We start from the raw sequence: 13,034 nt of genomic DNA on the forward strand, positions 1-13,034 counted from the left end.
TAAACATTTTGTTTTATTAGAGTTCAGAAGTAAATTATTAGCATTAAACCAATGTTCTATTTTGAGAGAGCACTATTTACCTCGTCATAATTCAATTGTCGCCTCTTCACATTAAAAAAGTATTGTCGTTCTACAATATTAAAACTTCCTGTGAACACTCATTCGGCTACCTCATTGTTTTAGTCAGCCAGTTATCTATTATTTTACTTCTCTACTAGGTAGGCCGTAGGTGTAATGAAGCCGTTACCTCGGTGTGCCGCACGGCGTGCTTGGCGAGCGTAGTCTCGGACAGGAACCCCTTGTAGCAGAGGTCGCACTTGTAGGGCGCGTCGAGGTAGCGAGAGGAGCGCGCGCGCGCCGCCATCGCCGCCTGCTGCTCCTCCGGCGTCAGACGACGGATTTCGAAACAGGTAAGCTGACTCGACACTTTGGGAACTTTCGCCGCGCTGAAAGTGACGATAGTCTATTGTACAAGCTAAATCGTTTTTAGGGTTCCGCACCCAAAGTGTAAAAACGGGACCCTATTACTGAGACTTCGATGTCTGTCCGTCTGTCCATCCGTCTGTGTGTCTCCAGGTCTGAAGAACTGCTATAGCGAGACTTCGAATTTTAATAGTGTTTCAGTGTAAAACTTGAACAAAACCACATACCTATCCCCATTCGTTTGCACATTTAGATCACTCTTTGGTCTTGTTCTCTGTGCCGCTGGGACTACTTTTTTCACCCGCTGCCTAGTCGGTTTAGTGTTGACATTGCTATCACTATGTTCGGCCTGCTGTGATATATCGCTATGGAGTTCATCACTAATGTAAGGTTGGCTCGTATCCATCACATCGATGTCCTGTTTCAAATCTAACGTCATTAACTTAACCAGGTTATTGGACTCCGGCTCGACTTTGGTGCATTTCGGGATCTTGCATGTGGGGGACGATCCATCAATTTCCTGAAAGATAGTCTCGAAGCTTAGCGTGTGAGCTATTCTAGTAGGGTGGTGGGGGCCTGTCAGTAATTACATGGGTAATTTAAGAAGGGTTTAAAATACCCTGATAGTAAATCATAATTTTTATACTGTAATCTGGTTTTTGTAATTTTAAATAAAATATTACTCGGGGCAACCGTACCCCACACAGAACTTTCAATTACCAAAGTGGGTTCCTGGTCACGTTCAGATTTAATATCCAGTAGGATCTCCATGGGTTTCATATCCAGTTCAAACACTTCTATGTTAAAGTCAAACTCGTTTGGTTCATAGTGCTTCATTGTGAGGCTAGATTTCAAATTATAATTTATACGGTCTATGGATTTTATATCATCAACAGTGAGGATCTGAAACATAAAAGTGAAAAGATAAATATGTATAATGTATTCATAGATCTGTTATTTTTTAAGAACGAAGAAGAGATTTGATTGTTAGATTTTACACAAACTAAAGAGGATGGACAGACTTTTACGACCCCCATCAAGGATAAGTTATATTCTTCAGTGGATAGGCGTTTGTATATTGTAAAATAATTCCTTTGTACATCTTCTTAGCAAGGGGTTTGAGTTGAGGGATCTTTCCTTTCGCTAAAAAACAAACTAGTAATTTTTTACTAGAAACTAAAATACTTGACTCGAATGTATCCAGGCGTGCCTTGCAAACAGTAATCTGGTGTTTAGGTTGGTAGAGCAGGCCAGTAAAATACACAAAGAACTCAAGTGATTGTCATCAAATCGAAAATGTAGTTAACGAAAACATTGGCCAATGCAAGATAATATTTTATCACCGTTGAAGGTGGTACCATACATTGTTTCTTATATCTTTTTTACAACTTAATCATGCCCATCGCTTACATTGTTTATAGCTAGTTTATCCGACAGCAGTAATTGTGATGTTTGCGCCTGCTCCTTGAATTTCTTTAACAACAATAGTTTACTGGTGCACTCCCAACACACCATCTGGGGCAGGCCATCTCTAGCCTGAACCTGAAATATTAATATGGTCAAATATCTATTGCCACACATATCAAACAATCTTTTGGGATGCAAAAGCTTTCAACACGTCCTGATAAGTGCCGGAAGGGCCTCTTTCACCACTTCCTGATAAGAGCCGGGTAGGCTATCCACAACCTAACTTGCCAGACTCCAGCCTCGACAGCATATCTGTCAGATATGCTGTCGAGAAACAATTTTCCTGAAAATATGTTTATCACACCGACCTTGTGTGGTCGGTGGTTTATCGGTATATATTTTAAATTTTTTTCTTCATTTTTTTAATTGTTTATATTCCTTACTATTATAAAATTAAAAAGTTTCTAAATTTTTTCTTGTCGTTTTGGTTTGGCTACAAATGGGTTAAGAAAAATATCTGCAAAGAGAACAAGAGAAACAAGCCTATATTATGTGAATAAATAATAGGTACCGTGACTCCGACAATCATCTTGTACAGGTGATGAAGGTTGTGGTCCCTGATGTTGAACATCTTCCTGTCCATGGCCAGGCACACTCTGCAGGTCTGTAACATACTCATTATGAGGAAAGTTTCAGGTAGTGAAAGAGAAACAAAATAAATACTAATATTAATATAATTGCCAAAGTCTAGGTACATAAACACAGGCTTATATTTTTAAATACAATCATTACAGTCTGGTTTTTATAAATACATTAAAATATTGCTACTCACCTTAAATTCGGCTCGTACCTGCAGATCTTCAAGTGTGTTCTGCAAACATTTTGTATTAATTGTCATTAAGTATAGTAAGTAACTTAAATAAAAGGCTACACATTTAATCCCAGATGTACTCACAAGACCCAGGCTGGGCACTGCACCGTAGGTTAGCTCCTTGTCTCCTGTCTCCGAGATTTCAAAGTCAAATTCTCCAAAATGTGCAGAGCATACTGCACTGGAAATGAAAAGAAAGGTCAATTAGCAGTAGGCAAATATACCAATTGTCTCTGAGAGAAATTAATTTATAGGCAAATGCTAGACCTACATTATTTTATTTTAGAGGGTATGCACGAATAAAATGACATTTTCTAAAAATGATTACTAGCTAGATCGATTTATCGCCCCCGAAAGCTGGGGGGGGGGGGGTGTATATCTAATAACACTATTTATTTATTCGATTAATAAAGCCTTTTTTTATGTTTTAACCTTACCTGTCGGGCCGTAGCTCCCACTCAGGTGTACCAATAGCTTCGGTCCATAACTGTCTCAAATCAAACTCTTTTGGTATTCTGAAAGAAAATATAGAGTGCATAACAATTGACATCTATTATTATGGTATATGGCATACATGTTTCTAAATTGACTCTAACTACAGCACCTCATTATTAAACATCAAATGAGTACTGACTAATGTAACAAAGTGTAATGTTCCTTACTAAACACTAAACAGTGAGCATTCATGCAGTCAGTACCAGTTACACAACATACTGACCGTATGAATGCTCGCTGCGTAATTAGCATAAAGTTAATATACCTAGCGGAATAGAGCGGAATATATGCGGGAATCCCTTATCGCACTTCAGTGTCCTAATTTTAAAGTTAGGAAGTCCTAGCTAGGATCCTAAAAAATTTAGTCAAGTGGAATAACATTTAGAAAGCTAGGATCCTAAATCGGATAAAAATGTGGCTCCTGAATGACTAAATCAGTGTTGCCAGATGGTTTCAACCTTTTATCTGTAGAGGGAACTGCTAAATCTGTTTTAAAGTCAATTTATATTATGTTATAAGATCTGGAATCCATTCGTAGGTAATTTCTTAAGTCTGCTGGTTCCAAGTAGTTCAGAAAGTTCATAATTCATAATTTTATGAGGAGCAAAAATTCTTTCAACCGTCTTTTTCGCCTTTTATTTATTTTTATTTTCATTGGGCCAACAGCTAAGCCTATGAGAAGACCAATTTTTTGTTGCTTTGATAGAACTGGAGCCATTAGGAAGACGTCTGACCAAAATGACAACTGATTTAGTCACTAAATTAGGACAAGTGGAATAAGAAGCGAACTAATTAGTCTCCTATGTAGGATCCTAGCTAGGACTTCTAAATAGGACAATTGGTATAATAACGTATATTAACGATCTTACAACCATTCTTAAGTTTGCTAAGTGTTTACTGTATGCCGACGACCTCAAGATTATTATGATCATAAAATCTCTTTATGACTGTCTTCTTCTGCAAAAAGACTTGGATGCTGTACAATACTGGAGTGTTTCCAACAACCTTTTGTTTAATATGAATAAGTGTAGCGTAATGACTTATGGGCGGAAGCTACACCCGATCATCTTTAATTATTCTATGGATGGTCATATTATTTCCCGTGTCCATAGTATCAAGGACTTAGGGGTGTACTTTGACAAAACTCTTACGTTTAGGGACCACATATATGAGACGGCTCAAGACAGTTTCAAACGTCTAGGTTTTGTACTCCGCAACGTTAAGGACTTTAAAAATACCGCCGTTATAAAATTGCTATACAACGCACTAGTACGCAGCAAGCTAGAAACAAATGCGTGTGTCTGGGCTCCCTACACAGCTACATCAATTCTGATGCTGGAAAAAATCCAAAAGGCGTTTCTCAGATTTTTATTTAAGAAAGTGTACGGATACTACCCTTACATGTACCCAACTGGCTATCTCTTGGGTACCTTAGGTTACCAATCTCTAGAGGTCCGACGAGGCGTTGACCTACTATTAATTGCCTTAAAAATCCTTCGCAATATAATCGATTGCCCTGAACTCCATGCCTTAATGTGCCGCTTGTTTGTGCCTGACAACTATCTAAAGCACCGTCCTAGCCGTCGGCCAAAATTATTCGCACTGCCGACATGTCGGACTGTCGCGAGAGCTGAGTCCCCGCTGTACCGAGCACTAAACTTGCTCAACGCCCTTCTGTCGGCTAATCCTGAATGTGATGTGTTTGTTGATAAGTGGTTGGATGTGAAGAGAGCATGTGTAGGATTTTGTGAAAGTAAGTACGAAAGGGTTTCTTCTATTACTATCTAATCTAATTTGTTTATGTATTGTAACAATGTCATAATTAATTTTAAGTTTTAATTTTAAGTCAAGATTGTAGTTAATTATTGTAATTGGGGTAACCCGTTTTAATTAACTTTAATAAATAAATAAATAAAATAATAAAATAAATAAATAATAAAGCCTTTATTTACTGATACCATTTTTACATAGAATTATAATATTTCAGATTATGATTAGACATTGGTGTCAGTTTGCCCTTTGGCAAAGGCCTCCCCTAGACTTTGCCACGTTTGTCTGTCTGTGGCCGTCCTCTGCCACAATGCTCTGGCCATTTTTTTAAAGTCGTCTTCGCATCTATTTCTTGGGTGTCCTTTCTTTCTTTTACTATCCCGAGGATACCACATTGTTATATCTTTTGACCATTTATTTCTCTTGTTTCTTATCATATGGCCTGCCCAGCTCCATTTAAGTTTCTTTACAGTGTATGTGACATCAATGAGTTTTGTTTTCTTTCTAATTTCTGTTAGTTTATTTTTGTCCGTTAGCTTGATGTTCAGAATACTTCTTTCCATTCTACTTTGGCCAACTTTGAGTGCTTTGTGTTCTTTCTTTGTAAGAGCCCAAGTTTGTGCGCCATAAGTCAAGCATGGCAGTACACATGAATCATATACTGTTTTTTTGTCTTTCATAGGTATGTGTGGATTTTTAAGTTCTTCCTTAAGGGACCAATATATCTTCCAAGCATTGTTTATTCTGACATCTATTTCTTTGTGCATTTGGTTTTCTGGAGAAATAATTTGACCCAGGTATGTATATTGATCGACATACTCTATTTGGTTACAATCCAGCAAGATAGGTATTTTGTCGTGATTTGTCATTAGTTTAGTCTTTTCTGTATTCATAGTAAGGCCTACAATTTTGCTTTCTCTTTCTAGTTGGATTAACATTTCTTTGAGATGTTGTTGATTATCTGTAATTAATATCAGATCATTAGCGAATCTTAGGTAATTTAGTTTCTCTCCATTTACGTTTATACCAAAACCATCCCAGTCCATTTTTCTGAATATATGTTCGAGTATTGCCGAGAATAACTTTGGAGAAAGGGGGGTCTCCTTGGCGTACACCTTTCATTATCTTGAAGGGTTGTCCTTTCCTTTCTGTTTGGATCTTTGCTGTTGACTCTCTATAAATGTTTTGTAGTATCCTTATGTATTTGGGGTGTATTCCTTGTGATTTTAAGGCTTCCCACATGTGTGTTTTATAGAATCAAATGCTTTATTGTAGTCTACAAAAGCCATGTAGTATTTTTTCCCATATTCGTTGCTCCTTTCTATAATCTGCTTTACCACATGGATGTGATCCATAGTGGAAAAGTCTTTTCGGAAGCCTGCTTGTTCTTTAGGTTGGTTGTTATCTAGAACTGTACTAAGTCGGTTTAAAAGCACTTTTGAAAACACTTTGTATAAATAAATAGGACAAGTGGTATAAGCGCTTAAATAGTTGAACTATATCAACTACATACAAAAATGCTAATATGGGCTATCCCAGTTCGATTAAGCTGCTGCGTATTTTTCATTACAGTAGATTCTGTAATTTTTTTATACCTTTGGTGAGATTCTAGTACTTAGTAGGTAACCTTAATTTTTTTTGTTATTATATTGCCACTGTTAGTTATTCTTTTTAAATAACTTACAAAGATGAAGAACTAGGTACTTACTCGTAATATGCAACATCGGCAGGTGGTGACGAGTTTTCATTGTTGGCACAGGACGATATACAACACTTCATTATTTTTAACTTAACTGACCTGCAAAGCTATAATCGCGACTGTTATCACAGATTAATATATGTAGCAAGCTAACTGTTATAGTCTGAGAACAAAATATAAGGAACCTGGTTTGAAACTTTTGAAAAGTGTATTAGGTACGGTATAATGGTATATTTACATGTTGTAATATTTTACAATGCGACATTTATTGTAACTAAGTGCATAATTACATAATACAAGCACATATTAACATAATATTTTTTTTTTTTTTTTTTCTTCTATTTTGGCAACTTGACACAAAGGATGCGTATTGTGCCACAGACAGGGTAAAAAGGTAAGGAACGGCGGAAGGAATAAAAGGAAACGGAATTTGGAAGAAAGTTAATTAAATTAGTGTGGTAAATAATTAAATTCTACAATAAACTAAATGACATATAACTTATTCTAAATATTAATATTATTTAATGTTAAGTAATTAGATATACAATTATATACATATTTATCATTGGAAGCAAGTAGTATATTTACAGAAGTAGGAAATGGAATAGGGATTAAAGATAGTTTATTATACAGTTGGGAATGATCGTGGAGGGAACACGATAGGATAATGTGGTTTAAGTCACCTACTTCTCCACAGTCACATAAATCATCATCTTTAACGCCAATTCTCCTAAGATGCGTTGGAATGCACATATGACCCAGTCTCATCCGAATAATTGATGTTGTTATATTTTTAGAGAGGAATATTTTAGAAAACCAGGGCTTAGTAGGGATCTCTGGTTGAATTTTACGATACTGTATAGCTTTTGTTTGGCTACTCAAAGCCCACGACTTATTCCAAGATTTCAATAGGGAACTCCGTGCCAGAGCAGCCAAATCATGCGCATAATTATTAAAAGGGAACAAATCACCACTGAAAACAGCCTCTTTTGCCAATTTGTCGGCAATTTCATTGCCAACAATTCCGCAATGGCTCGGTATCCATATAAATGTTATTGAAAAGCCTTGAAGTTTACATTGATATAGAAGGTTTCTAACTTGGACAATAATTGGATAGCAATTTTTTGATTTAAAAGGAAATTTAATTAGGGATTGTAGAGAGCTTAAAGAATCTGTAAATATTAGTGTCTCTTTAAGCCTGCCAAGTAAAATATACTCAACAGCCTTAAAAAGGCCGTAACACTCTCCTGTAAAAACAGATGTTTCAGGCGGAAACTTTACTTTTTGAACAATATTATATTGTAAATGGTAGACACCAACTCCAACACAACTATCTGTAGTATCCTTAGATGCATCTGTATACATGTGGTGGTAACCCTGCCAATTGTTATTCGTGATGTACTTAAATATATTGTTAGCAAAATATGTATCTGTTTTTTGAATGCCAATGTCAAGTCTAATATCTGGCACAAGCGTTAGAGCTTCATATACTGAATCAAATAATGGAAAAGTTTGAGAACGAAAAGTGGGGGCGTCAATTACTAAGAATTTACGATAACTAGTAAGAAGTAAGGGATGAGATTTATGATGCCAGTATTTATTATTACTATGACACAGTTGAAATAAAGTTCTAAGTTTTGGAATTAAGGGATGATTTTTAAATTGATAACAACGAACAAAATATTTATCCGCCAGATATTGTCGACGGAGTTGAAGAGGAGGTTCGCAACATTCCAACTGAAGTGCGTTTATTGGAGATGATCTCATAGCTCCGCAGATTATACGCAAGGCTTTCGCTTGTATTTTGTCCATTTTTTGTAAACCAGTTACGCTACACGGCTCCAAAAGAAAAGTGCCATAATGTAGGACACTCCTAATTATTGCATTATAAATTAATTTCATAGTAAATGGATGTGATCCCCACCAGACACCAGATAAACACCTTAACATATTTAGAAGCCGCTCACATTTGGAACAGATGTAATCGATATGTGCGTTGCCATTTAATTTTCCATCTAAATATAGCCCTAAAAATTTGACTTTGTCTTTAACGGGAATTGGCACTCCATCATAAATAATAGTAATAGGAGGAGGCATACGCATACGGGTAAATAAGACGACGGAACTTTTATTGATAGACAAGTCTAAGCCATGCTTGTCCATCCAAGATTTTAACTGTTTCAAAGCGCTAATAAGATCTCTACATGCAATATTTATCGAACTATTGATTACATAAATAGCCTTGTCATCTGCATATTGAAGTAATTTTATGATACTTAAATCTAGACAATTTTCTAAGTCGGATGTGTATATATCGTAAAGTAGTGGACTTAAGACTGACCCCTGAGGAATGCCTTTTCGAACAGTTCTAGTTTCCAAAGAGTTATTTAAAATTATTATTCTTTCTATTAAAATATTAATAATGAAATTTACTAAAATTAAAGGCAAACCAAATTGAATTAGCTTTTCCTTTAGGATACTTATAATAATATTATCATATGCAGAATTTATATCCAAAAAAGATGCAACAACAGATTTATTTTCTGTGAATGCTGTGCGTATATCTGTGGTTAATATGGCAATATTATCTATGGTACCTCTACCTTTGCGGAATCCAAACTGTGTATTCGAAAGGAGGTTATGTTTTTCTACAAACCATTCTAGTCTGTTTTTAGCTAAATGTTCCGCAATCTTTAATAAAACAGAGGATAGAACAATGGGGCGATATGATGTAGCCAAATATTGGGGTTTGTTGGGTTTTGGTACTGGAATAACTTTTTGTTTTCTCCATGAAGTGGGTAAATTACCAGTTATTAAAATTTGGTTTATTAACTTGAGGTAGTATTGTAAAATTTCCTCATCAGCATGTTGAAAGAAAGAATATGGAATGCCATCTAATCCGGGAGAAGAATCTTTTAAGTTTTGTACTACCCCTTTTAACTCTTCTATTGTAAAAAGCGAATTTAGGTCTTCAAAATTTACATTTTGTAAAGGAGGAGGAGGTTCAGTAGAAATAGTGGGAGGAGCCAAATTATCTAGAAACTCAGAAGCTAAAGAGTCAGATATAGGGTGAGATGGGATAGTGAATGCAGATCTATACCGTCTTATGTTTTTCCATACTATAGTAGGATGAATACCTGGATTTAATGATAAGCAAAAATTTCTCCAACTAAGTAACTTCTTTTTCCTGAATAATTTCTTAGTATCCTTAACGCAATCAAGATATAGCTGATAGTTGGCTATGTTTGGATTTGTATTATACTGTTTTTCAATCTCTTTCCTATTCTTAATGGCAACTGTGCATTCTTGATCCCACCAAGGTGGAGATGGTGTATGATGACGTGAAGTATTTTTTTTTGGAAATGATTCATCAGCAGCTTTTATAAAGGCTGCAGTCAAAGCCTCAGCACATAGTGACTCATTTTCTGATGATATTTCAGGAAGAAAAGATAACTGATTCCTGAGTGAAGTTTGAAATTTATCCCAGTTAGAATTATTGTTAATATGATACTTTATTGATTCAGACTGATTCGATTTACTTTTATCTTTACCTGGAAATGATAGAATTATAGGAAAGTGATCACTTCCATGACTTGACTGTAACACATTCCAATGAAAAACAGATGATAGATTTGGTGAACATATTGACAAATCTGGTGCACTACAACCTTCATGAGGAGCAGTGCGCCGAGTAGGTTGGCCGGAATTGAGAATACACAGTTTATTATAATCTATTAAATCTAAAACTTCGTAACCCCATTGATTGTCTTTGTGACTCCCCCATGACTGATGCTGTGCATTGAAGTCTCCTAGAATTACTACTGGTTGTGGTAATTGGCTAATAATACTTTTTATTTCAGAGAAGATGCAATATGAAGGATGAGGTATATACAGTGAAACAAAACATATGTTATTTACAGATGCAGCAATGATTGAAAAATCAGAGTGATGTGATGGAAGAGGAATGTGATGAAATGATTGATGGTGTTTGATGAGCATGGCTGTACCACCATACCCATCTGATCTGTCTTCCCTGAGACAAGTGTAGCCAGAAATCCTGAAAAGTGATTCCGGCTTGAGCCATGTCTCTTGTAAGGAAAGAACAATAGGTTTGTATTTATTAATTAAAAAAATAATTTCGTGTTTTTTACTAACCACACTGCGGCAATTCCACTGGACTACGTTGTCCATTGTTGGAAGTGGTATTAATTTGTGATTCAGTGGTGAATATGGCAGCGTTGGACGGTGATAAAGATGATAATGATGTAATCACTTTGTTTAATGCTAAAATTGTTTCTTGTATCGAATCCATGTTAATACCGGGAGCTGGATATGCAGATCCATTATCTCCTAATGGAGGATTATAATCTTTTATTAAGCTATTATGTGTTTGTCTGTCATACCCATTTTGTTGTTTCTGTGGCAATTTTGGTTGTTTGAAAACAGTTTTTTTATATGACCGTTGTATTAAATTCAAATTCTGTTTATTATTATTGTTGTTGAAAAATGATTTTTGTGTATTTACAGGTGATGATGATGAAGAAGTAGATGATATTAACACGTCAGAATATAATTTTGAAATGGGAGGATGTAACTTAGAAGCTTCCGAGTAGGATAGACAATTGTGAGCCATTGACTCCTTAATTGATTTTTGGCGTTGGAATTCTGGGCATTTTTTATCAGTTGCAATGTGCGAACCGTGGCAAATACAACAGTAAATAGACTCCTCTTCAACTGAGCAACTATCACCAGCATGCCCTTGGCCACACCTAAAGCATCTAGGTGTTGACCGACATTGGTTTTTCACATGTCCGTATCTACAGCAATTGAAGCACTGTATTGTAGGGAATATATATAAGTCTACAGGAAGTGCATTATAGCACATGAAGACTCTCTTTGGTAGCGTCTGTCCGTCAAATGTTATTACCACAGATTCGGTGTTAATAAATTGAGCGGTTCCATTCACTATTGTTTTTTTCTTTAACCTCCTAATTTTTAGTATTTCACCACATCCAGTTGGTAAAGTAATATTATTTATAACATCATCATCGGACCAATCAGCAGGTATGCCTCTAACTAATCCTATCCTACTAACCTGAAATGATGGAATAAAAGATTTAAATTGTTCTGAATTGAATTGAGGGTTACTTATAAAACTATTGGCTTCACTATATGAAGAAAAGGCTACAGATAATCGGTTTCTGGCTATTTTCTTAATACTACCATCTACAATATTTTTAATGTTATTTGTTTTCAAGTAATGGCCAAACACTATAGGGTGAAAGTTTATGTTTTCATTAGGTGACTTTGGTACCTTTTGTATATGGACAATATACGGAGAGGAGTCTGTATCTTTATACAGCATCCTACCGACCCGTGAATCTAAGCCCTGGGATTTTTGAGTTGTATTCACATTTGGTTGAGTTTCAAGGATAATGTCTTGTTTAGGAATATTGTGGTTTTCGGTATCGCTAAGACACATGCAATTGATATCAGGCTTGGCCTTTTTCGGGTCTTTTTTTATTTTTTTCTGGCACTTTTTGCAACGCTTCCTAGGAATCGCTGGACGTTTTCTGGTATTAACAGAGCATGAGGTGTCGGTGTCCATGCTCGAATCGTTCGATATCGTAACATAATGACCAACGGGGGGACCAGGTCCCCCCGGGTCGGGCTCCTCCATAATATTCTTATGAACTAAATATATAAATAAAAACTTACCAAATAAAATTAATATATACAAAAACTAAGAAAATTAAAACTAAAACTACACTATTTAATTAACTAATTATAGATATAAAAATAATTTTAAAATTTTCCGAAAAAATACCGCGTCCGCCCTTTGCGAGTTCCCGCGCTTTTTCCATCATAATATTTTATAAGCATAACAAAAGTTTTCATTTAGTTTTACTTCTTCTTCTTTTTTTTTTTTTTTTTTTTCTATTTTGGCAACTTGACACAAAGGATGCGTATTGTGCCACAGACAGGGTAAAAAGGTAAGGAACGGCGGAAGGAATAAAAGGAAACGGAATTTGGAAGAAAGTTAATTAAAACAGTGTGGTAAATAATTAAATTCTACAATAAACTAAATGACATATAACTTATTCTAAATATTAATATTATTTAATGTTAAGTAATTAGATATACAATTATATACATATTTATCATTGGAAGCAAGTAGCATATTTACAGAAGTAGGAAATGGAATAGGGATTAAAGATAGTTTATTATACAGTTGGGAATGATCATGGAGGGAACACGATAGGATAATGTGGTTTAAGTCACCTACTTCTCCACAGTCACATAAATCATCATCTTTAACGCCAATTCTCCTAAGATGCGTTGGAATGCACATATGACCCAGTCTCATCC

General features: G+C 35.6%; 1 protein-coding gene and 1 long non-coding RNA gene across 4 annotated transcripts in view; one reads left to right on the forward strand and one right to left on the reverse strand.

Annotated features, from left to right (window-relative positions):
- Window positions 1-1,301, reverse strand: part of LOC121736553 (zinc finger protein 62 homolog) — a 33,314-nt gene extending 32,013 nt beyond the window's left edge. For both annotated transcript variants that reach the window (XM_042127833.1, XM_042127832.1), the window contains exons 1-3: window positions 1,144-1,301; window positions 651-943; window positions 248-446 (exon numbers count right to left, since the gene is read on the reverse strand). In XM_042127833.1, the coding sequence (XP_041983767.1) occupies window positions 248-446; window positions 651-943; window positions 1,144-1,260 (609 nt within the window). In that variant the 5' untranslated portion in view covers window positions 1,261-1,301. The remainder of the gene's footprint in view (window positions 1-247; window positions 447-650; window positions 944-1,143) is intronic.
- Window positions 1,302-9,148: 7,847 nt separating this feature from the next.
- LOC121736593 lies at window positions 9,149-11,379 on the forward strand. Of its 2 annotated transcripts, XR_006037036.1 has the most exons (3): window positions 9,149-9,734; window positions 10,586-10,774; window positions 11,193-11,379. It is a non-coding gene; the product is annotated as an uncharacterized LOC121736593 (long non-coding RNA). The 2 variants fall into 2 exon arrangements; XR_006037035.1 differs by lacking the exon at window positions 9,149-9,734 and having other exon boundaries at window positions 9,741-10,774.
- Window positions 11,380-13,034: the final 1,655 nt, after the last annotated feature.

This window comes from Aricia agestis, chromosome 19, assembly GCF_905147365.1.
Source record: "Aricia agestis chromosome 19, ilAriAges1.1, whole genome shotgun sequence".
In the NCBI taxonomy this organism is placed as follows: domain Eukaryota; kingdom Metazoa; phylum Arthropoda; class Insecta; order Lepidoptera; family Lycaenidae; genus Aricia; species Aricia agestis.